Below are 24997 nucleotides of genomic sequence, written 5' to 3' on the forward strand. Positions count from 1 at the left end.
GGTGGCTGTAGGAGAAATGAGTAATACCTGATCGTGCAGGACAGAAAAGCACCCCAAAAAGCCTCCAGACTGGTGGGGCTGTGTGTGCTGAGAACAAAGTTGGAGGAAACGACCAAGAAAGGAAGGGGAAAGCAGAGCCAGTTTCGGGAAGCCAGGCCCCCTGCTGAGCCCCAAGGCACTTTTATCTGCAATTGCAGACTCAGCAGCGACCCTGGGGCCTCCTGTGCCCCTTTACTTCTCCTATTTCCCACTCAAATAGAGGGATGCTGCGGGGCCCGGGCTGGGGCTGGCATGGCTGTGCGGGCAGCCCTGCTGTTGGCCGTGCTGCTGCTGTCCCACCGCCCTGGGGACACAGGTGAGCCTGCCCTGCCCCATGCGTGGCCCTGGGCGTCGTGGGGGCTGCGAGGCTGGCCGGGTTTGGGCTGGGTGATGCAGGAGATGCATTGTCCGGGGAGGCTTTTGGGGTTTTGTGTGAGCCATGGCCGTGTGGTCCCCCAGCAATCCTGGAAGCCAACGGCAACCTGAGCTGCCGCTGCCTCAAGAGAACGCGAGCCTTCATCCCTCCCGAGATGTACAGCAGCATCGAGGTGTGGCCCGTGGGGAGCAGCTGCCGGCGCCCCGAGGTAGTGTAAGTGCTCCCAGGGCTGTGTGCCCTCTGCCCTGCCTGTCCTCCCGGACCTGCTGTGGTTTGGTGCTCATTGTCCTTGTGACAGGGGTGGGAGGCTCAGCTGTCTGCAGGAGGGGAAGTGTTGTGTCTGAAAGGCCGTGTGTTTTCCAGGATTACGCTCAAGAGCCTGAAGAGGGTCTGTGTGGATCCTGACATGCCGTGGATGAGGAAACTCTTGCAGGACCTTCCTCACCTGTAAGCTTCCCTTTCCCTCTGAGCACCAGGGGCATCCCGTGGGAACCTCTCTTCACACATGCTCCCCTTCTGCTTTTGGCAGGAGGAAGAAGAAGGCTCCCCGCTGAGGAAGCTGCCACGAGAGGCATGGCCAGATGTGCTGGGCCCAAAACTGCCTCCCTTTCCCATCCTGCTGTTGCCTTACCCCAGTCCAGAGGGAAGCATGCTGCTGCCTGAGCCCCTTTTAATGCCTTTAAACCCTTAAAAATGCCCATCCCTGCTTCCAGCCTCTCCCCATCCCGTAGCCATGTGCTGCGAGTCCCTTTTGGCCGTGACCCAGCAGGCCCAATAAAGGTGGCAGCCCGCTGTCCCTGTCCCTTGCCTCCCTTCACGTGGCATGCCAGGGGTTGGGGTGCTCGGGGTGGGAGGCATGGGGGGCAGCAGCCTTTGGCCAAAACCAGGTTTGAGGAGGTGGCCGCGGCATTTTCTGCTTTTTGTAGTGGAGGGGCAGGAACAGGCCCCGTGTAGCAGGAGGAAGCAGGGAAGTCTCCTCCCCCCCTCCCCAGAGGGGGTTGTGAAATCCCCCCTGGGGCGAGGGGCTGGCTATAAAGCGGCCCTGGCACAGCTCGGGGAGGGCAGTGAGGATGCGGCTGCTGCTGGCCCTGGCCCTGGCACTGGCGCTGGCCCTGCTCCTGAGCAGCCTGGTGCCAGTGGGCGGTGAGTCCCTTCAGGTTCTGTCCATCCATGGCCCCTCCAAGCGCCTGGACAGGGGTACTGGGTGTCCAGATGGGGCTGAGCATGGGTTTTATTTACTAAGCTTTCAGTTTTGGTTCTTGCCTATCTTTGAGCTTGTCTTCTAAATCCTGTGGCTAAGCTGGAGGGGGTACTGGGGGTGGAGAGGGGGGGTTTGCCTCTTGGGTTTAAACTGCTTCTCTTCCAGACCCCCACGAAATTCGAGTGCTCGGTGGGTGGGCAGTGGGTTTATTTCATAAAATGCTGGCTAAGTTTTCCAACCCTGCAGCTAAACCCCTTCCATATACAGGACAAGAAGCTTTGAGGCTGTGCTGGGAGGGATTAGCCCTGCTGGGTGTCAGGGATGGGATGGGAAGGGATGGGATGGGATATGCCTCCCCCTCGGGGGCCCGAGAGCTGGTGTGGGCTGCCCTGGAGTACAGGTCTGTCACTGGAGAGCCTGCTGACCAACATGAGGTGCAAGTGCATCAAATCCACTGCCCACGTCATCAACCTGGGGCTGATCCTCACCATCCACGTTACCCCGCCGGGCATTCACTGCAGGAGGAAGGAGGTCATGTAAGTGCAAAGCCTGGGAACCAATCCCTGCCAATTGCTCCTTTGTGTACTGGTGCAGAAGTATGTGGAGGGGGGAAGCCCATAAATGTCGGGGTGACTCTTGGTCCCAGTTTCAAGGGTGTCCCTCCCTGCGTGGCTCAAGGTTATCAGGTCAGGGCCCCAAAATGTTCATGCTGAGGGAGCAGGGGCGTTTTCTCTGTGGGTTAGAAAAGCTTTGGGGAAGGGACATGCATGGGGTGAGGGGCTCATGGCCTTACAGCCTCACCCTGAAGAAGAACAGGCAGGTGTGCGTGACCCCCGAGGCGCCCTGGATCCAGCTGCTCATCCACAAGCTGATGCAGAGGTAGGCGATGCCCAGAGGCTGGAAAACACATAGCCAACACCTTTGCAGGACCATCCCTTTCCCCTGACTCTCCTGGTTTCCTTTCTTTCCCTCCACAAACTCTCCAGGAATGGCATCAAGAAAGCGCTGCCACGGCTGCGGCGGGAGGCACCTCCCCTCGGAGACCTCCGCCCCGTCCTTCCCACTGGCCACATCCCAGGAATCCATGGTTATGAATCCCTCGTGGGACAGGAATGACACAGCCACCCTGCCCTGAGACACGCTGGGCCGAGTGGCACAACGCTGGCCCTTCTCTGCTCCTGGGTTTTGGCTGAGCAGGAGCCTTTCCCTGCTTTCCCCTCAGGCACCCTCTGCTTCCTTCCCTTTCGGGTGCCTGCGCTGTTCCCACACGCAATCACAGCCCATCGCGGTGGCAGCAATAAAAGGATGAATGTGCTCCCCCTCCCTGGCTGTGGCAGCTCTTTCTGCCTGGATTTGGGTAAAAATTGGGATTTTTGGAGTGGGGAGTTAAGGCTGGACTGTGGCACCGTGAAGCCTTTGGCTGCCTTGCCGAGGACACTTCTGCTCCAGGAGTCGGTGCCTTTTCCTGACAGCTCCTGGCAGGAGCAGGTAATTGCAGGAGTTGGATATGGTCTGCTGCTGGCTCCTGGCTGTGGAAACACAGAAATGGGAAATTTCCCAGTGACTGGCTGAGGCTTTCTGTGGAGTCCCATTTCCCAGCCTGGCACAGCAGTCAGTGTGCCTCGGCCACACGCACTGAGGTGACACAGGTGTGACTTGTGACCTGTGCAGGATTATCCCTGTTTGCAGTCTGGCTTGGCCATTCTGGGAGGACATGTTTAAGGTCTGCAGGAATCAAATTTGTGTTGCCCGCCCACCCCACTTGATGCCAGTAATGTGTCCCTGGGCAAGCTGGGAAACGCCCACCCAGGCTCTGTATCTCCCTTCTTCCTGCCCTGTGCTCCTCAGGAACCACAGCAGGGATAAGAATGGTTGCAAAAGGGCTGTCTGTTGACTCCAAAAGGATGTGGTGGGAAGAAACCAGTGGATGTTTAGCCTTATCCAATGTGAGTGAGCAATATCCCATCTGCACAATGACCAAAAAAAAAAAAAAAAAGTAATTTTTAAAGGGAAGAAAAATGTAGCAGTTCAGGGTTTGATGACCTCCCTTTCCCCAGCTGCCCGAAGGTCCAGGGCAAGCAGTGTTTCCTCCCGCCAGAGGCCCCCAGGTCCCCAGATGTGAAGCAAAGCTGCTATTCCCATGAGGCAGGGCGTGAATCCCCCCAGAACTGTAGTGTAAGCTTGCCCGGGAGTGACCCTGCAGCTGCCCCTGCTCCACGTGCACTTCCACCTTCTCAGAGATGGGACCTCCTGCCTGCAAAGGCAGCACACAAGAAAAAAATCTGACTTAAAACCCCCTGAGCTCTCAAAGCAACCACTGCAAGGTGGTGTGGGAGCCTCCAAAGAGGATGGACGGACCCCAAGCACTGGGATCACTCTCACCTTCACCATTCCCACAGGGAAGGGTTGTGCCAAACCTGAATCTAGAGGTTTATGATCGCCACCTAAAATTATTTCTAACTGAAGTGGGTTCTTGGCTGATGCTTGGCAGAGAGGATTAATATGTGAGTGGTCCCCACCAGGTTCTCTTGGGATCTGGGTTACCTTGGAACACCAAAGGGTGAGGGGGAGGAGTGTGCGTGACCAAACTTGTGGAAGGTTCAGTCTCCTTGCAGTGAAAGAAGGAAGCAGAAATATTCAGCTGCATTGTACAAAATTCTCTTTTTTTATATATATATATATATGTATATATATACACACACACAAAACCCCGTAATCGGACAGATTCACCAGATTGAGTTTTTTTAAAAAGTTGCTTGTAGAAGGGTGTTGGATTTTGTTTTCTCTGCTGGCTTTAGGCAGCGCTGTTGCTGGGGAGTGGACACCAGGCACCGTGTTTGGGAAGCAAACAGAGGCAGTGAGCAGCAGGGAAGGACCTGGAGCCTTTTTTCCAGGTATTGCCTGCAACATGTTGGGAACCGAGGCCGGGAAAAAAAGCACCATCCCCTCACTGCTCCTGCTGGGAAGGGAAAACCAGGAGGAAGCCACACAGGAGAGGCAGGTAAACATATGCATTGACTGAAACATGAACAAAACTGGGTTTTTTTGTGCAATGTCTGTTAAAAAAACATTTTGTGTTAAAAACCATGTGGCGTGATGAGCGTTGGGAAGTGCAGCAGAGAAAATCCAGTGGAACACCTTGGTGCAACAGAACACTTCCATGGCTAGAAACCCAAAGGAAATCCAGCAGAAGCAGCTTACAACATTTGCCAAGGTTTGGGTTTTCCCATCCTCTTCCACCCCCACATTACAAAACATTGGTGCTGGGTTTGGATTTTTATTACTAAATGGGCTCCTCTGCAGTTCATAGACAGTCACAGGCGAATTGGAAATTCCATTTTGTACAAACAGCTCCAAAAATACTGGGAGTGAAGTATGGTTAGGAAACACTGCTCACGCTGGGACCACTGTGCCTGGAGGAACAGGGGGAGCAGAGCATCCCCCCCTCCCCAAAAAACATACAGCAGCTGAATACAGAAAGGTAATGTCCACAGAATTAAGTTTTTCATGCTATTCTACTTTCCAGTGCTCTCCAATCCATGTGCTATGGCCAGGTAGGGAATGCTGAGGTATATTCCAACAGAGATACCTGCACCCAGAGGAAAATCCATCTCTGGAAAGGGATTTTTTTCCCCCCTTTTTTTTTTTTTTTTTTGGTTTTGGTTTTTTGTTTGTTTGTTTGTTTGTTTTGTTTGTTTTTGGTTTTGCACAAAGCAAGTGCTATGCAGGACTTTCCCCCATTGCTTCCAATTGATCCCAGGCCATAGATGACACCCCCATTTTTTAGGCACTTTTCCAAGGGAGTTGTCACTTTGCTGAACCCATTTTTGCCTTCTGGCCTACTCCACCCCCTCCCTGGCCCCTAGTCAGAGTCAGGGAATAGTTTCTCCTCTAAGTCAAATTGATTTTTTTCCCCCTATGGAAAATTTCCTGTGTATAAAATGACAAAGGAAATGTTTAATTAAAGAGGAGCAGCCTGACTTGGCAGTTTTGCAAGACAGAAGATGGCTCTTTTGTATTTAAAACTAATTTCACAATTCAAATTGGACTTTTTTTGAAGTATATGAATGAGACATAAATATAGGCTTATCAATCTGCTTAAAAATTTCATTCACATCATGGAAAATGCTTTTCATTTATTAAAAATATCACATTTGGAGACTAGAAACAGTAAAGTGCATGAAAAGTTTCAAATAGAAATTCAAGAAAATCTTATAGCAGCAAAAAAGCAGAATAAAGAAAAACTTAAAAACACAGACACGACCTTTTCCTATCACTTGCCTTTCTTTTAAACATTAAGCAGCCAAACAACTTGGTTTTTTTTTTTTTTGTTTGTTTTTTTTTTTTCTCCAGAAAATTGCATCGTGTTTAATGCCTCTTGAGGCACAAGGTTTTGAACTGGCCACCCAGAGCATTAAAAGGAAAGAAAACAAGGATTTCTAACACATCCAAAGAGCATTAACATTTGGGAAGGAACCAGCAGGTTTTTACTTCAGCCCTGACTGACAACAGCTCCCAAACAAATTGGAACCAGGAGGATTTAGAGCTTGAATTTGATCACAGATACTTGGCTATCTTTGGTTTTCTGATAGTACTGAGATGAGGGGCAGGGCCATGCTGCCAATCGTTTATAGTCAGGTAATTAAGTGCTTTGATAATGTGCAAAATTTATGTTGAATGCAGAGTTGAGTCTCCATTTTGGATTTGAACAAACAGTATTTCTAACATTCTTCCTACAATACAAGCATCTCTAGTTTTGTTTTTCTTTCTCCTAAAAGGTTGGCTCAATTTGCCACATTCTGGAAAAAAGCATTACCTTGAAATATGTTAAATGCAAGTTTTTTACATCTCTTTTGTCCATTTAGAAGTGCAGCTTCCTACTGAAAAGAAAAAGCCAGTTTAAAGTAAAATAAAAAAAAAACCAAAACACAAACAAAAATTAAATTAAAAACAGGGAAATAATACTTTGGGGAATAATACTTTGGTTCCAGCCCTAGTGCCAAATGATACCGACGTGCACCAAAATGTGCAAAAATCTCTTCTCAAACACATAAGGAAAGGAGCTCGAAGAAGCAGCTGAAGGTTGGCCATACTTCACTCCTATCTAGAGGGATTTACAAGTGTACAGGTCCGTGGGGCGGGCGGGAGCTGCACTCACTACCTGCGGGAGGGCAGGTGCACGCCGTTCACCAGCGGCAGCAGCGGCGGCTGCAGCTCCAGCTGCGTCAGCAGCGAGAAGTGGTCCGAGGGGATGTGCGGGTGCGGGCACCCCGTGATGTTGTTGTCCACCAGCCACTGAGGGTCCAAAGGGCCCAGCACTCCCAGCACGTTCATGTGAGTGTTGGAGTAGAAAATGTAGTCAATCACACCCTGCGGAGAGAGGGAGGGAGCGTGGTGAGGGCAGGGCCCGCCCTCGCTAACCCCGGGGCAGCCGAGGTCAGGGAGCCGAGCGGGAGCGGGGCTTACTTTGAAGTCGAAAGTGTAATTGGTGTAAGGCATCAGGTTGTTCTCGTAGGCGCTCTTGAGCTGGAAGCCGTGCGTGATCCTGCCCTCCGAGGCTCCGTTCTTGCCGTTGCCGCTGAAGTTCATCAGACACTCGTTGTAACGCAGCTCCTTGAAGTCCTTGTGGTTGTCAGCTACGATGCCATTGCTCAGGTATTCCACTACACCTGTGGGCAAGGGGAAGGGTTTAGGGAGCTGCTTTGAAAGCCAGCTTTGGGATATTAAAAACCAGAAGGCCACCAAGGCACCATGAGTTCAGAGTTAGCAAAGCAACCCAAACCCCCCTCATTGGAAAGTCTTCATCAGGAACTCACTTCTTTCCTACTAATTGCTGCTTCAGGCATGGGTGTTTATGTAATGATTTATTTAAGATCTAATTGTGCCTTTCTACACTTCTGCAGGTGCAGCCAGCTCTCCTGGAGTGTCTAGCTGAGCATGAAAAGCAGGCAACTCAGCCGGAGGACTCACAGTCTCTTCAGCCAGATTTCCAAAGGCAGCAGTTCCTAGGAAAGCTTTCATACATGCCTTCCCTGGGCAGTGCAAACAACCCCCTCACCTTCAGAAGAGAAAGCGGACCTGAACGTTCTAAGAAGGTAAGTTAAAAGTCAGGCCTAAAAGCCAGCCTTACCTGAGTCAGGCAGTGAGTTGAGATCTGCACACAGCACCAGGGGGATAGAGTTGGGATCTGCTGTTGGGCTACTGGGCCTGCTCGAGGCTTTCTCCAGGATGTTTTTCAGTTCTGAGACAAACATCATGGTCTGGATGAGTTTCACATCTGAGTACTCGGGGTCCCAGTGCATGTGGGCATTGGCCACAATGAGCAGCTGCTTGTCCACGTGAAGCGATTTCATACCTGGACAAACAATGTTAGCAGTGAGAGGTTCTGTGTTCCTCCTTGTGCATACTCGGGGTGTAGCTCCTCAGAGCTCAGACACAGCAGCAGATGGGTGTGTTTTCATTGCTTAAACCTGCTGAAATGCCTGTAAACAGCCCAGGGAGCTCCTTCCAGCCTCCTCTGAAGCCATGAAAACCCCAGCCATGGAGACAGAGGAGGGTGACAGAGCCATGGGGACACAGCAGCTACCTGTGTTGGAATTGTCTGCTGCATCTCATCAAACTTAATGAAAATGTAACAGTCAATCAAGAGGCAGGAAAAGATACCTGATAATCTCCTCCTTCCACATCAGTACATTAGCACTGACATCTAATCACTGGGGGAGGGTGGAAGGAGTCAATCCAGGGGAGGAAAAGAGAGTTGAAAATAGAAGTTGAACATTGTTGCCAACTACTGGTAAGAGCAAATGTGTGTAAACACATTGACCTTGGGAAAGCTGAGCTGCTCAAGCAGAAAGTAACAGAGTAAGTAAGCAGGGATAGAAACCTGAAAGGAGAAAAACAAATGCTGGGCTGTGAGCACAGCCAGACCATGTCATCTCTGCCTGTCTGAGCCACCATGGGCTGGGTTTGGCTGCACTACCATTCGGAACAGCGTGGATTACCTAGGAATAACTCATGCCTGTCCCTGGAACTAAGTAGCAGTGAGGACACCACAGTCATACTCACTTGCTCCAAATAATTCCTTGTGCACCTCCAGCACCACGGCAACCCCGATGTTGTCCTTGGTCATCACTCTGTTCAACATGGCTTCTGAGCCCTCCGAGTTGGCCATGGCCACCTGGTTGAACTCCACCGTGTGCTTCTGCACCAGAGTGAACCTGGGCAAGGAGGGGAGAAACACAGTGAGCAGCTGTGACACAGCCCCTGTGGCAATGTCCCCATCTGAAAAACATCCCTGTCTGTTCTCACAGGCTCCCCCTCTTCCAAACCACTGGGCACAACCTGAGAGCTGCGTTCTTCTTTTGCAGTGAAAACTCCGAGAGTTTTCACTCTCAGGCTTTGGGAAGCTTCCATCCTAAAGACTGGGAGCTGTTCTGAGGTTTAAGTGTAAATTTTGGAAGCTGCTGCTGCCCCTTACTTTTCTGTTTTGAAGAATATGGCGCAGCCATCCACATGCTTTTTCTCCTGCTCCGACATGATTTTGGCACGTGACTTTGGAGAAAAGAATCCGTCATATCCCCGTTCTTTCAGGGCTGGCAGGAAAAGGGTGAAGTATTGCTCCGTTTCCACTTCCTGCAATTGTACACAAACACCTCAGGCTAAAGAAGTGAAGGAAACCCTTCCTTGTGCCTGCCCAGGCTTGCAGGCAGAAAAGCTGCACAATCCATGTCCCTTCCTAGACCAATGGCCTGCTGGGAATGGATGTACATTCCTGCATTCCCTGGAATCCCTCCCACAGGCAAAGTGAGAGGTGTATTTTGGATAGCAGCAGACCACACCTGGTGTGTTTGACACTGGAATATGGATATACAGCTTGCATTGGGAAGACCTGGAATTTGCTATCGAGCAGGTGACTATGGTGCTCCCAAGGGAACATTTAATCCTAAAGCTGGAGGTTCAGGTTTGCTGTTTCTGATGGAAAATGTAGTTATGTTTTACTACCTGAAGACTGATGATGTCTGCATCACAGTTGACGATTTCTTCCATGATTCCCTTTTTCCTGTACTCCCAATTGAGTGCCCAGGACGGGCAGTAGCCATAGAGCTGCCGGGTGGCGTACTTATCACACAACACATTGTAACACATGACTGTAAATGAAGCTGCAAAGAGAGAGAGAAAAGGAAAGGTTGTCAGCCTCTGGAGATTGTCTCTTTGGCTTGGACAAGAGTGACAAAGCCCAGCGTGGAAAAGAAATGCCCAGCATCCCATTCAAATGGCAAAAATGGTATTTACAGCACAGCCATATGGTAATTTTTCTAGTACAAATGAACAAATTGCTGTTTTCACTCTGATCCAGGAAAATGAAGTCCAAGGTAAGTTTCCCAGTGTGTCACCTTGTGAACACAGATTTACCTGAGGGCAGAATTTGGTCTCGTTCTTTTAAAGTAATCCATGGCCTTGGAGGCAGCTGCTCTGGGTGAACTGCAAAAAAATTAAACCAATGATTAATTCAGAGTTTCTATTTGTAAGTTACAGTTCCCAAGTCAAAGTGATGACTGAACAATAATGTGTTTTGCATCCCCAACTCCCCGAGTCTTCAGGGGGGGCAAAAATCATTTAAATGAGTAGCTCTAGTAAGAGAAAAAATGTAATTTGTAAGATTGGTGACTATTTCTGTCTCTTCTTCTCAGATTTAGAAGCACAACCAAAATAAGTGAATACTGAAACATTGAATAATCTGCTGAAGAAGGAGGGTAAACCCTGGCATGGTTCAGCCATCCCTTCTCCAAGAACCTTGCCCTGCATCCATCGTTCCTGCAGTGCCTGAACCTGGGAGACATTGAGTGGCAAAGCAGAAGGCTCAGTTACAGAACCACAAAGCAGGACTCAGGTCAGGTACTGGATGTTCTTAATGGCTTCCGTGTTTCTTGAGCTAAATTTGACCTTCGGCTCGCATTCAAATGATTATTTCTGGTGGGGAGAACCAAAATGGCTTCAGCAAGGCAGACTTTGCCCTTGGCTGGTAATTGAAGGGTTTCAAACAGAACAGAGAGAACATTTGGCTGTAACACAGGAGACCCTTAGACAGTACAATCAGCCTCTTCCACTGGGGCTGAGGGTGTGTTTTGGGATATGACTGGAGCCACCAGACGAAAACACTGTGGCAGGGAAGGAATACTCTCCCTGCAGTGGTTCAGAGTCTTGTTTTAACAGCAAATGCTACTTTTAAAGCCTTTTTGCACCAGATCCCTGGGGCTGTACCTGCTAGATTGTCAAGCATGTAGTTCAGTAGCTTTCGGGTTCCGTCTGGATCCTGGTAGAGGCTGAGAATATCTTGGGATAAAGGATTGCCTGTCAACAGCACAAAACAACAGCAGGGGGATCAGCTGCCTGCCTTTCTTGAGGCTTTCCACCCAAAGAAAATTTCCCAGAATGAGAACAGACAAATTAACCCAGCAGGTTAAAGGGTTTATTTCCCTGACTGCAGATTTGAAATGAGCTCCTAAGGAAGTTTAGCAGCACTAAGAAAGAGAAGCATTGTTCCCCCAACTGCCTGGTCATTTTTGCTACCAACTTAATGCTTAAAATAACCTGTAAGAAAACCCTGAGGTAACAGAGGAAGGTTTTGAGGCCAGCCCCCCTCAGGATTCCCGAGAACTCGTAGGAATATAGAATTGGGAAGAGCTCACCTTTTAAACCCAGGGTTTGCAGCTGGAAGAGCCGTCCAAGTTCATAAGGCAAAACCCGTAACAGATTGTTATTTAAAAGCAATTCCCTGCAGCAAATGCAAAAACACTCTGGGTGAGGATTACTGCAGAACAAACTCCTAAGGTGCTGTACACTGCTCATCCTCAAAGAGAACACTTTTCACCCTGAATTTTATTATGGAAAGATATGCCAATCTTCCCATGTCAGAGCAGGACTGAAATAGATTCATTAGGGGGGAAAAGGCCACAAAGCCCAAGATGAAACCAGGGATGGAAACAGTGATATATCAACAATCAGTGAACCCAAAAGTAATTATTAGAACCAAAGCTCTGCACCAGCCTGGAGTTTTTCAGGATTATTTGAAATAACAGGCACAGGAAAAAAACTGAAACTCTCGGTCCCAATCCCACGCCAGAGATTTGTTGGAAAGTTAACCAGAATAATTCCCCTCACCTGAGAGACACCATGTTTCCTAGTTCTGCTGGTAAACTTCTGAGTTTGTTGGATGACAGATCCAGGTAAACCAGATTGTGAAGCTTGGCAATATCAGGTGGAATGCGAGTAAGGTTGTTGTCATTGAGGTGCAGAGCAGTCAGGTGTGTCAGCGACCACAGCGATGTGCTTAAGCTCCGCACTCTCCCTGCAAGAGCAAAGCAAGGAGCTTAAACCTCTTCAGTCTGGACCCCCTCTGGATCTGGAGTGGCCTGGGGCACCAGCTCTGGGAATTTAAACCCCAACCAACTCACCCGAGATCTCTAGTTCAGCCCAGTGCGACTTCTTCCCGTTGGCCACCTCTTCCGCCGACATGATGGTGTAAATTCTGCGAGGATCTGGAGGATCATATTTTTCCTTTGGCATCCCTGTTAGTCTGAAACACCATCACAACTGTTACTGCACAGCATTCCTTCCTTTCTGTCCTGCCAGGAGCTGACCTTTCCCAGGATACCCTGCAACACCACAGGGTTTATGCACAATACCAGAGTTTATAGCAGTTTACCAATGGCAATGGTAAATACCAGAGTTTATGCACAACAACTGTGGGGCTGCCAAGCAGGGCTCACACCTGGGCAGAATCCCAGGATGGAGAAGAGCATTTCATCCTAGGAAGTTGGGGTTTCTGCAGTCACCTGCTGGGTTTCCCAGTTTATCCCCCATAACCCACAGAGTTTTTTGCTGTGTGCAGAGCCTGCAGACAAGATCAGAAACATTCTGCTGTTCCTGGATTGCTCCCTCCTGTAGCTTCCATAGGGAACCAAGGATTGAAGGGAAGGCTCTTAACTTCAGCTTACAAAGTCCCACTTCTCCACTGCACTGCACTCCATCCAGTTCATGGCTCAGAATTGCAGTCTGAGGGGGAATTAGCTCCATTTTCCCACTAACTATCCAGCTTTTGTGTTCTGTCTTTTTCATCCTCGGCATCAGTGAAGACCTTTGTATTCCTAATAGCCCAGGAGCCACAAAAAGAGCTCAGGTAAAGCTCCCATTTAGCTGTTCTGGGGCACAAAGGGCTCCAGCCCAGTGCAAAATGTGAATATCAGAAGCCTAAGGAAGAGCCTGTGCACGCCAAATTCATCCAGCTGTCCTGACTGTCAGCTCTGATGTCCCATTCAAGAACCATCCACTTGCCAGGGGACACAGGGAGAGGTTTTATTCCATGCCTCCCTAGGCTGTTGTGCTGGGCAGGACTCTGTGTGTGATTTAAAAACACCAGTTTGCTGCTGGCTGATCTTCTCCTCCCCAGACACACAAAATGCACGAGCCTTGATTTCGTACAATTCCAAAGCAGCTGCTCCAGAGGATGCAGCTCTTCCCTCATACAGACTCTCCTCCAGCCAGCTGCAGTAGCTGGGAAGTTCTTCAAACAGCTCCAACTTGAATCTCAGGTAACAAGCTGAGGGTTCTGTTCAGCAAGTCCAGCTAGCCCAAGATGCCACTTTCCCTCTCTGAGGGTCAAGTCCTGCAGTGTTTTCCAGCTGATGCTGACAGCCAGACCAGCGTTCTGGCACGGGGCAGGAGCTGGCAGGGCTGTCCCCTGCCAAGGCTCTCACTCACAGGGCTGCTGCTTCCTTCCCTGACCAGGGCCCAAGGGAACTGCAGGGGCACATGTGAGCCCCACATCTATTTATAGCCCCCTGTGATGTCCAGGCGAGGTCACACGGCCAGCAGAGCTATGGGATAAGAGGATTCTGTGCTCACACTGCCTGGCATGGGGCCATGAAGGGAACCAGTTACTTAAGGACAAGGGATTACACCTGGAATCCTTCCATCTTTGCTCCAGAACCCCAAAATCACAACAGCCTTTCCCCCCCAGCACGAGCAGGCTGCGCTTTGGGAGTGCCAAATCTCTGGTGCTTTGCATTTTGCTGGATTTATCTTCGCTCTTCAAGTGCTGGTGTGAAAGTGGGGAGCACTCAGACAGACTCCTCACAGCCACAAGAGCCCCATTCCACCTGCCCTTGCTGCTGCATCTGTCAGATCTCAAACTGATCTGTACCTCTACGGCACCTGGACCCAAGACACAGAGAACTTCGCTGTCCAAACCCAGGATTTGGGTGAGTGCTCTGTGATGAAGTCCTTAAAACCACGGTGCTGAGACCACCTGAGCCACACCCTGCCCATCCACAGCAGCCCAGAGATGCCCACTGAGCCCCTGAGACCATCTGAGAGCTCCAGGAGTGCTCCCTGGCAGGGCACCCAAAGAAATGATGTTGAAATGCCATTGCAGAGCCATGTGTGGCCATCAGGGGCCTGCAGAGGAGTGAGCCCTGAGCTGGGAGGCAAAGGACATCACATTTTTCAGCTATTAGTCACTTGAATATTGCTTTGAAATCGTGGTGAGTCAAACAGGCAGCAGTGTCATTGCCACAGTTACAGAAAGGGGAAAACAAACCTAAATCAAATGCGCTTTTTTTCTCCTCCTGCATCACAGCAACATTGAGCAAGACTTCAAAGTCACCATGTGTAATTTTGTTCTTAGGCAAAAAATGGATTCTGCCCAACTCCTGCCATTCCTATCTCCCACTCTACCTGTCCTGAAACTAAAATAATATCCAGAAATCCCAACCTGGTTTTGCTCAGTCTTCAGGGAGCTGCACTGAGTTCCCTGGATATGTTAACTCCAAAATCCAATGTGCATCAGTGCAAATTTTGGCAGGCCTTTCTCCTAAAGGCTCCCCTTGGAAAACTTCTGAAGCTACTAAAACTTGCTCTCTGCTACAGATCCAGCCCTGATTTTGTGTAAATTAAACACAGAATCTCTTCCTCATTTTGTGTAAATTACAGAAAACCCAGAGAGGAGGACATCAGCGCATTAGTAAGAATAATATTTATAAACTCTGGGGGTTCCTAATGGAATTCTGTGGGTCCAAAAAAACCCAGAGGGGACTGGCAGAGCAGGATTCTTCAGCTGCAACTCTAAATGTGGTCCTGGGTGAGCCTAAGCTGCTCTCTGAGGTGGATATAAAAAGGGCCAGGGGCAGGTACTGTGTTCCCACCAGTAAGTCTGTGCCTGCCTTTTCCTTGGACTTTTGGGCTTTTATGCTGTTTTATTTGCTGGGCTGTTTTTGTATGTATGTATGAGGCATGCAAATGACTATCATTTAAAGCCTGGAGAAAAGAAATGAGTACTGGAACACTACTGAAGGTGTGAGGAGTGTCAGAAAGCAAAGGCTGAGTTACTGGGCTGCAGCAGAGGCTTTAATATGAAGAAATGTTTTTTGGGCAGCAAACAACAGGAGCTTCTGGGTTTCAGACACACAGTCCCTTCCCCAAAGGGTGCAGAAGATGCACTGGTTAAATGACAGTGCCCATAAAGTGTTTTGTTCAAGTTGTTTGATACCTCAGTGCCTCAGAGAGGAGGCAAGTGGAGAAGAGCTGTGCCTGCCTCCTGCTGCAGCCCTGTGTTCATGGATGTTGGGCACAGCTCCACCCTCGCCTGCAGCCCAGTGACATTCCTTGTGACTCTTTCCTTTTCCCCCCAGCCTCTGTACATGGGTGAGTCAAGCTGCCAAAGCATGTTGGAAGCAATCCAGCAGGCAGGCCTGAGTGGCTCTTCCTTCCTGTGAGCACAGCTGAGTGTCCATGCCCTCCCATCTGCTGATCCCTCCCAGCAATGAGCCACGCTGTGGCTGGCAGGGCATGCACGTGTGTGCACACACGTTGTCCAAGGCTGGGAGCTGGGAACAGCACCCTTTGGATCTCTTCATCCCCATGGCCATTCCTCTGCTTGGGAATCAGGCCTGAGTGGCTGCACAGGCTGCTCGTCTGCACTGCTCTGCTTTTAGGGGAATGGGACAAAGTCTCCCCATTTTGGCCTCCCCGAGGAGAAGAGAAGCACAGCCAATACCACAAACACAAAAACTGGATTTCCTCCTCTGTGGGGCAGGAAAACCAGGTGATTGTTCAGGGGTATGGGAAGGGCATTCAAAGAGACCTGCCAATACTGCAGTATGTACAGATGTGTCAGCTTAAGGTAAACTATTTGCTATATCCCTATATACAGCATCTAGTGGGTATAAATCAGCAAGAAAATATTGGAGAATGGGGAATTCTCATGGTCCTTGGCGTGGATCTGAGCTTTTGTCATGGTGCTTTCCTGTAGGACTGTGTCCAACCACCTCTGTGTACACTGCCTCTGCCAGGAATTCAAGGAGCACCCTGAGTCTGCCCTCCCAGGTACTGTGTCTTTCCAGCTTCTTACTCCAAGTACCCTGACTGGGGATAGAGATTAGCAGGGAATCAAATGTAAATGCCTCATCATGTTTTTTTTTAATTGTAAAAACCCAAACAATTAAAAAACCATGTTTGAGGAGATTTGAAAGAATCCCTGAGGGAAGTGTGACACAGAGCACAAGGAAATTCAAGTTGAGACTAGGGAAAGGCAAGAGGTAAGCAGAAACCTCCAGCTGTAAATTTAGTGGTGCTGGGGTCCCAGGGGGCTCCAGGTTATCTCTCTGAGCCCAGAGAAGCACAGACAAGTCATAGAAGCAAACAGCAAAAGCCAAGGGGAGGGGTGGGAAGGGAGGGAAGGAGCTGTATTTGATTAATTCCAGAGCCAACTGGCACTCACTTGATGGAAATGCTAATTCTCCCACTGACATACACCCACCAGTTATTCCCCTCATCTCCTCTAAACGAAGCAGGCTTTTCTTAAATCACAGGTAATACAAGCACATCCAGGTTTCCACCCTTCCTCTTCCTCCATGTCACACCCCTACTTACAGGACCAGCTGAACTATTTACTGCATGGAAATCCTCCACAGCATTACACAGCTGCTTTTTATTGTTGTGCTTGGTTAAGAGTCAGTCCTCCCTCCAAAGGAACAGTTCCTCCCTGCTGGGAGCAGCCTGTTACCTCTCAGGGTGTGCATGACAACTCCTGGAACCCACACCAGGTCTGCAGGTGCATTTTACACTTGGTGCTTCCAGAGCAGCTCTTGGAGCAAGCACAGGGCAGGCTGCTCCCCAAAATAAGGCTCTGCTTACCAAAAATGCATGCAAGGGGCCACTGTAGGGCAAGAAGTGTTCCTGGCAGCCAGCCTGTAAATAAATGTCATCAGAAGCCCCCAAAGGGCTGCTTTAAGCAGTGTGCTTGTTTATTTACACAACTATCTTGCACTGTTTCAGAGAAATGACCCATTTGCAATGCTGCTCCATCCCCTGGGGAGTGCTGGGCTTCTAATGAGATCCAGGACAGAGTGGCTTAAAGGATTAGGAGCTGAAGTCACCAGGAGTCTGGGGAATGAAGAAGCCAGTGCTGGATCAAGACAAAACACCGTCCTGGGCTGTGGGCATGGCAGAGAAGCAGCCAAGGATGGCTGCAGCTCAAAGCAGGAGGTTTTCCTGGGACTGGGGAGACAGAAAACCCCAAAGAGCACGAGTGCTGTGAGCTGGGAGTGCCTGGTGTGCCAGTGTCCCTCTGGGCCAGGAGGGGAAGGGCTGCTCTACTGACAAGGCTGATCTGACACCCGTGCAGTCAGTCACTCAGAAATGACACACAGAGCCTGCTCAGGCACTGTGCCTCACTCAGCTCCTCAAGATCAATACCTGGAGAGGAGTCAGCTATTGACCTGGCTCTTGAGCAAAACTCCACAGGAATTATGAATCCATGCACACTGAGGTCTTCTCAATGAACCAAGCTTAAGATACAGCTGGAACCATCAATACCCTTTCATCCTTCAAAGCAAAGTTTGTGCTAGGAGAAAAGAAATGAGATTATTTCCATGGCCAAGGTGTCATCTTCTCTTTTCAGTGGGAGACTGCCAGCACTTCCACAAAATAAGCAAAGCCCAGCAACAGTTCAGTTACTCTCCCTCAACAATCCAAAGAAAATGTGCCACTGAAAAACTCAATTCAAACAGCTTTAGGGTTACAAGGCTTGCCTTGTTCAACCACAGGTAAGTTTGGATGAGTCAAAGCTCAAGGTTTTAAAAGGAAGGAGGAGAAAAAGGGGAAAAAAAAAGCCAAAGGAAAAAGCACACACTGATAGTGGAAATATTTTGCAATCACTGGCACAATAAATGAGCCTTTTCAGTCTGAACAGGGCCCAGGATGCTCTACAGTGCTCAGAGTAGCTGGGCTTGTATGCTCAGAGAAGAGAGAAGGGATCTGTTAAACCCCCCCAGTTTATAGGAGTAAACCCTCTTCTCCAGAGGGTGTGTTTAAATGTACTTTACATTTTTAAAAAAAGTTTGCCTAATAGCCTGAGCAAAGCATACTATTTGAATATTGAAAGATAGTTCAGCTGCTTCTGTACCTGATTATCCCAGTCTTTCCCATGAGCATTTCCAACTTACTTAAACTTCCAACCAGAATCCCACACCGGTTTGGGTTGGAAGGGACCTTTAAGCCCATCCAGTTCCACCTCTGCTGTGGGCAGGGACACCTTCCAGTGTCCCAGGCTGCTCCAAGCCCTGTCCAGCCTGGCCCTGGGCACTGCCAGGGATGCAGGGGCAGGCACAGCTTCCCTGGGTAACCTCTCCTCAGCTTGTGTGGGCTCCTCTGTGCAGCCATGTGCAGGGATTTCACCCAAAGCCAGGGAATACCTTTGGCAAGTTTCGTTGCAGCTTTTCAAGCAGGTTGGTTTTCTGGTATTTCTGAACATGCAGGTGAGAGGTTAATTACAGAGCTCTCTGAAAGGAAGCTGAAGAAGACAAATGCAGTCCAAGGCCTGGTGCTACCTCCCCTGCTGTCCAGAAGTGGAGAGTAAAGGAAGAGCACAGACACAGTGGGTAGGTAAGGAGTCAGGAATGCTGGAGCCTTGTTGACAGCCTGAGGTTTTCAAGCAGGTAATTTGCCAAGCAGAAAATACTTGTGAGTTATACTCATCTCCCCATGTCCAGGGCTGTTTTGTTCAGACCTGCAGCTGCCATGAAATAAATGGCCAATGACTTAAAACTGAATTATTCCCCCTTTACCTGCACAGGAAGTACCTGGGGGTTCCTAGAGCAGGCAGAAAAACACCTTGCAGAAAAACACCTAGACTCAAACCTCCTGGTCTGTCCACAGGTCTCAAAATACTCCACAGATGTGCTTCTCTCATGCACTCCAAACATTCCTAGTTCCTCTGGTGCACTCCACTGCTTCCCTGTCTTTTGCTCCAGACTGAGGAGGAAGAGGAAGAGGCTCCTTGCACAGGTACAAACATGTCCCTGGAGACTGACCTGCTCCCAGTGGCAAGATATGACTTGGATGGGGGAAAAAAAAAGGCAAGCCCAGCTCTTCCTGGCACCTGGCAATGTTCTGGTATGTGAGAAGTCATCTGGCCCTGCTTTCCTTTTGCTTTCTTAACCTTCCAGAACAAAAAGGGATTCAAGGAAAGGCGTTCACATGTGGGAATTTTTGCCTGGGCAGCCGTTCATCCTGTGCTAGATCCTTCCCACTGCCAGGGCCAGTTGTAAAATAATGCAACACAAGAAGCAGAAATTGAATTTTGAGCTATAGGGGAAGCAGGAAGAGCAAAGGATATTCTCCACATGTCAAGGCTGACTCAGGATAAAGAACTTTTTTTTGGTCTCATACACACCCCTTGTGATCTCACACAGGATGGGGATATCCAGCAAAGCACACAAAGTATGCTCCCTGCTTTCCCCCTTCCTCAGTTTTCCTGTGAGCATCCTATGGAGAAAAAAGAGCTACAAATCTGCAGAAGGAAGGCTTCAGCCCTCTCTTTAGATGGTCCTTAAATCCAGAGCCTTTTGAAAGGGCCTTTAGATTGATTTCTTAGGAAGGAAAAAAAAAAAAAAAAGAAAGCAAAACTAATTTGTGATTAGAAGGCACAAAGATGTTCACTCAGATGGAAGCATTCCTGAAAAGCGAGGGGAAAACCACCCAAGCAATTCATTCAGCTGCCCTAAAGGGTAAACAGCAAACTTGAACACCAGCCACAAATCCTGATTATTATTAACAGCTTGACCAAAAGCTTATGGGTTTTGTACTTTCTTTTGTAGTCCTGGAATCTGATGAACTTAAAAAAATGTGTTTGACACCAGAGCAAGGAGGAGGCTGCCTCTGCAGCAACACAAGGCTAAACATTCCTCCCTCTCCTGCAGCCTGACATGCTGCCTCAGCCCAGGAACTTTTTCTGCCTTTAAAAAATCATGTAAAATGTTTAATTGGGCCTTCCCTTCCAGGCCATTGGAAGCAGCAGTGTGGGGAGCTGTTGGCCTGGAGAGCTGATTGTGGAAGGGCCAGGATGAAGGAGCTTTGCTTTGCATTCCTGTTCCCAACACAGCCTCTGCAGAGCACAGGTGGGTGCAGAACCTGGCAAGGGGAAAGGCCCACGGGATGAGAGCTGCCTCCATAAAAATTCCTGCTGCTCCTGGCTGGGGGCACAAGAGGTTTCCCTTTATGCTTTGTTTAGGGTGTAAGGAATAATCCAGATTCAAATCAACAGGGATGGTGGCAGGGTGTTCTGAAGGATTTGTCTCTTCATGTCTGAAATTTCCCAACCCTCCAGCTGCAAGTGGGGGGAACCCAAAACCAAACTCCTGCTGAAGGGAAAATTTTAATTTAGAACATGCATTTACACCCCAGCCTTCATATCCTGCAAATCTGCATTTGGAGTCTCACAGCCCTTTTATTCACAATTTTTCTGTCTTTCTCAGAAAAACCACCAAGCTCCTCCCCAGCCAGGCAAGCAGAATGGGGAAGACAGCACATCCCACCCAGGTGAATGCTGAGCATAAACGGTGCTGTGCAGTCCCAAACAGCACTAATGACTGCCCTCAGGAAATGCCAGAGCAGGGGTGAGCACACAACACCTACAAACTGCAGGTCAATTACTCCCAACAGCTCACTGGGCTTCTCTTCCCTCCCCTGGTGTGGGTGCAGCTCCCAAAACCCCTGTGCTGGCTGACTGCACCTGACTTGGAGCTACAATTGCTCGGAGCTGCTTTTTGTTGGTCCTGGAGCATTTTTCTAAGTGCTGGTTGAACATCTGCCCCTCCAAGGGATAAAATGTGCTCCCTGTAGGACAGCACACAGAGCATTTCTGCCTGTCTTTAATTCTGTTTGCCATGACCACCTGCCCAGTTGCTTCCTGGTGGTGGCTGAACACTCCAAAAGCTACATCTCTGTAAGGAGATGTCCAAGAGACTGCAAAAATTGTTCTCCTAAACAGGATTCTAGGAAGATTTTCTTCCAGTGCTCCCTTTTACTCAGAGTAACTTCAGTTTGGTTGTTGTTTTGGGCAGAGTGTGAATTTTTTTTTTTTTCTCTCGTTTTCAACTTGGAGAGAGGAATTTTGTCCCACACAGCAGCCCCCCAGTCAGGCTCAGCACCTTGCCATTGGAGGTGGGTGTCACGTAGCCCTTTTGTGAATTTACTGAGCTGCCAGCAATGCCAGTCAGCAAGTTCAGCTAAAGGCCTTCCATGGCGCTCTCTGCATCCAGCCCCGAGATCTGAAGGCACAAATGGGACCAGAAAATCCTGGGCATGTCAAGTTCTTTTTGCCCTTTCCTGCCAGACACTTCAGTTTACTTGAATTTGAACTTTTTGGGGTGGTCTTGTGGTGGGAAGTTTGATGACAGCCCCGAGGTGCACAAAAGACAGGGAAGGAGAGCAGCAGAATTCCAGAAACATTGTCACCACGTAGGGATCTTGATAAATAAACCTCCTTTTTTGCTGTTGTTTTTTGTTTTTAAATCACTAAAGGTGAGATGGAGAAGCTGCACAGACAAATCACGGGAAACCCAAAGAATTAATCAGAAGGTGAGGTTACACCACACTGTCACTGTAACGAGCACCCAAGCCCTGATTACAGCTTGCCACCAAGAGAACCACAGAATCTGGACAAAAAAAAATATTACAAGAGGCTTAGCATTTAATGCTCTAAAGCACTAAATCCACAGCAAATCCTCCTGAATCTAAATATGCCTAAGACATATTTTAACTTATTTTTTAAAGTTTTCACAAATGCCATCTTATGCTCCCAAAAAACTAAGCTCCACTGTTACTTCTGCTTTCTCAGTAGTCTGCGAATCAGGTTACAATCCTGTGCTTCGAGTGCCCTTTTGGCACTCCCCAAACCTCTTCCCACTAAACAGTAAGCAAGTAAAAAGTAAGCACTTATTTGGATTTATCTCCCCTTTTAAGCCCAAGTAACCCAAAAGTGTCCAGCAGATTAGAGCTGATAAAAGCAGAATTTTTGGGGGTGATTCAAGAAAGTTTGCCTGGAAATTATGCAAGTTACTGATGGCTAATTTTACCACCTAAAACCTCGGGGAGGGTTTTAATAAGAAGAAACACATCCCTCCATTTGTGCACACTGGCTCAAACAAAAAGGCCAGTGGCTGCTGTGATCTACCTAACTCTAAGTTTTAATTCTTAGTAGTTTAGATTTAAATTAAGTAGAGGCTTACCCAGTGTGGAAATTAATTAATTTTTCTCCACTGTTGCTTTTTCATTCTCCTAATAGAGTCCACACACATACCTTGGGATCACTTTCTGGCTTTTGTTCTCCCAGGACTGGTGTGAAAGCTAAACTTGGTCAAAACCACGACTGCTAATGGGAAACAACAAAATGCTCCCACAGAATGGAAGTTTTATCCCATGGAAAGAGAACAGCCAACAAGAGAATTCCCACTGCAAATGTGATGGGGCTCCTACAGGTTCTGGATGGGAAGAGGATGGTAAATACACCTGGAGCAGCCTTCCATTTCTCTCCCCTTTCCTTCCCAGGCAGGCAGATCCATGGAAGGAGCACTGCTCCCAGGGCTGGGGAGAAGCACTCTGGAGGCAAGGCAAACAAGCTCTATCAGTGAGAGTGCACTTGTGCAGATAATTGTGCTCCTCCTGCAGCTGGGCTGCTGCTGGCACTGCTCTGGCACTCATGCTCCGGCACAGCACACACAGAGCTGTGCCGGCAGGAGCTCGTCCTGCTGGGTGGGAAACTCCACAGCCACTGCAAAGTTCTGCCTTCCCCATGCTGCAGCCAGGGTGAGTCTGTCCAGCAGGCTGCTGGTGGGGAGTCTCAGCCCTGACACGTTAGGGACTGGCCCTCCAAGGGTGCCACAAAACTAAACTCTGCACAGGAACACCTATGGGCTGCTTACACTGAGTTTTGTCCTTCAGTTAAACGCACAAATGAAAGGAGAAAGAGCCCCTGTAGGAAGAGATAAAAGGGAATAAATTAAATTGTGCTGTACTTCAGCACTCAGAGCAGCCCCTGCTTTTAATAGTAAGGAGGGAACAAAACTGAAAGTGTTTAGCAGGGTTTGTTTAGCAGACAGCAGAGCACTGCAGAGTTTCCACTGCTCTGTGAAACCCTACAGGCACACTGCAAGGGAGCTTTTGGAGTCACCTCCAGTCTCCTCGGCAGGAGATCTGGTGTCTGGGCTGGAGCTCCAACACAAGTTGTGTTTGGGTGAGCCGACCCCATGCTGCAGGCTGGATCACTGTTCCAGAGCACGGAGCAGTGAGGTGCCAGCAGTGCACGCTGTCCACCTGCTCCAGAGCCAAATTCTGCAGCCAGGCTGGAAACACCTTCCTCGGTGGGCAGGGAGCAGGGCTCCGTCCAGGACAGGCTGTGGGACAAAGCAAAACTCAGTGTCCTGCCAGCCTGGATCTGCTGGGAGGCACCACAGCAGTGTCCAGGGATGCTGCCCTCCAGGACAGGGATGTGTGGCAGGACCACTTCCTTGTTTTTCACAGAAATTAAATCCCTGACAGGCCGTGCTCCGCCTTCACCAGAGCTCTGTGGCCCTCCAAACAGGGATACGGGATGATACAATGATTCTAGGAATTCCCTGGGTTGAGAGGAATAATGTGCTAATTTTTTTTTTCTTTTTAAAAATAAGCACGTTGCCATCATTTTCATTATCAGCCATGTCTACACACCATGAACAACTCCTGGGTGGGTGTTTGCCCCTCTGGGTTAGCTCTGAGTTTTGTGGGTGAGCGTCACATTTTAATTGTAAAAAATTCCCTGCTTAACCAAGGCCGTGTAAAATCTTTATCAGCACGGTAACTCAGGAGAAGTTGTACCTCCCCAAAATAAATACTCAGCCTATTCAAAGTTTCCAAAAGGGCCCGATAAAAGCCATTGGTCTAAAGATTTCCAGAAGGTCAGAAAAAATGTGGCGTGGCTGGGAGCAACAGAGCCCTCCACCACCACATTGAACAGGAGCACTGCAGCTTAACAAGCGAGCCCCAGACTGGAACCAAACTCAGTGCTCAAGTGCGTGCTTTCATTTGCGAGCACCACGCCTGGGCTGGCAGCCCAGGTTTTACTGCACTCCTGTCACCCTCCTCCTCCCACGGAACTGCTGCGGACCACGGGGAAAAGGTGGCGAGACCAGCATCTCCCCAAAACACCCTAAGCCCTAAAGTACCCTCACCCCAAAGACACCGTCACCCCAAACACGCTGGGGTCACCCACAGTGCCAGGCCGAGATGCCATCACGGCACGTGGCGGGGATTGGGGCCAAGCCTTGGCCCCGTGGCCGGGATTCGCCCTACGGCCACGCACCACCCTCCAGCCCCGGTCTCCTCACGGCTGGGATCAGTCCCGGGGCTGAGGTTCACCTCCAGGCTGGGATTCACCCACAGCTGGGGCTCACTCCATGGTCGGGATTTACCCCATGGCCGGAATTTACCCCACAGCTGGGGCTCACCCAATGGCCGGGGTTTACCCCACGGCAGGGATCTGCCCCGTCGATGGGGCTCACCTCACGGCCAGGGTTCACACCGGGGCCCGGCTTCACCCCACGACCGGGATTAGCCCCAGGGCCACGGCTCATCCCACGGCCGGGATCCGTCCCCCCGCGCCGGGAATCGGCCCCACGAGCACGGCTCTCCCCACGGCCGCCCCCCCCGGCTCCGAGGCGAGCGCGGCATCCCCTCGGGCAGCTCCGGCTCCGGTGGCAGCGCGGCCGCGGGCTCCGGGGCTGCTCGGCGGTGCCGATCGCCATCTCCCCGCGACGGGGGCTGCGCCCGCACCCCCCGCACCCGCGGCCCGGCCGCGCCGCTGCCGGCGGGGCCCGACATGGCGGCGGGGCCGCTCCCGCCCGCTCTCACCTGCATGCGGCGCGGCGGGGCGGCGGGGCCGGCGGCGGCGCGGCGGGGCGGGCGCACACGACATGCGGGCGGCGGCCCGCGGGCAGCGGGGACGGAGCCGCGGGGCCCGGGCGGCAGCGGCAGCGGCGGCGACGGCGGCGAGGAGGAGGAAGGAGAGG

At 50.0% G+C, this 24997-nt stretch overlaps 3 protein-coding genes across 3 annotated transcripts; 2 read left to right on the top strand and 1 right to left on the bottom strand.

The window, feature by feature from the left end:
- Positions 1 to 373: 373 nt before the first annotated feature.
- On the top strand, positions 374 to 1166 carry LOC131557251 (C-X-C motif chemokine 5-like). The gene is made up of 4 exons (XM_058804321.1): positions 374 to 392; positions 499 to 628; positions 779 to 862; positions 945 to 1166. Exons 1-4 carry the CDS (start codon positions 374 to 376, stop codon positions 967 to 969), a joined length of 258 nt encoding a protein of 85 aa, XP_058660304.1. The 3' UTR covers positions 970 to 1166.
- Positions 1167 to 1480: 314 nt separating this feature from the next.
- Positions 1481 to 2891, top strand: LOC131557122 (interleukin-8-like). The gene is given in 5 exon segments (XM_058804162.1): positions 1481 to 1558; positions 2017 to 2152; positions 2412 to 2495; positions 2603 to 2647; positions 2649 to 2891. Coding segments are annotated over 5 exon segments (441 nt in total). The 5' UTR covers positions 1481 to 1485; the 3' UTR covers positions 2752 to 2891.
- Positions 2892 to 4325: 1434 nt separating this feature from the next.
- Positions 4326 to 24906, bottom strand: CNOT6L (CCR4-NOT transcription complex subunit 6 like). The gene is made up of 12 exons (XM_058803116.1): positions 24840 to 24906; positions 12071 to 12192; positions 11778 to 11964; positions 11306 to 11391; positions 10878 to 10967; positions 10029 to 10097; positions 9618 to 9775; positions 9094 to 9248; positions 8682 to 8833; positions 7747 to 7971; positions 7083 to 7285; positions 4326 to 6986 (listed from the first exon to the last, which is right to left on the bottom strand). The coding sequence occupies exons 2-12, from the start codon at positions 12180 to 12182 to the stop codon at positions 6774 to 6776; spliced, it is 1650 nt and encodes a 549-aa protein (XP_058659099.1). The 5' UTR covers positions 12183 to 12192; positions 24840 to 24906; the 3' UTR covers positions 4326 to 6773.
- Between the last annotated feature and the right edge of the window lie 91 nt (positions 24907 to 24997).

The sequence above is a fragment of the Ammospiza caudacuta genome, chromosome 4 (genome assembly GCF_027887145.1).
Source record: "Ammospiza caudacuta isolate bAmmCau1 chromosome 4, bAmmCau1.pri, whole genome shotgun sequence".
Lineage (NCBI taxonomy): Eukaryota > Metazoa > Chordata > Aves > Passeriformes > Passerellidae > Ammospiza > Ammospiza caudacuta.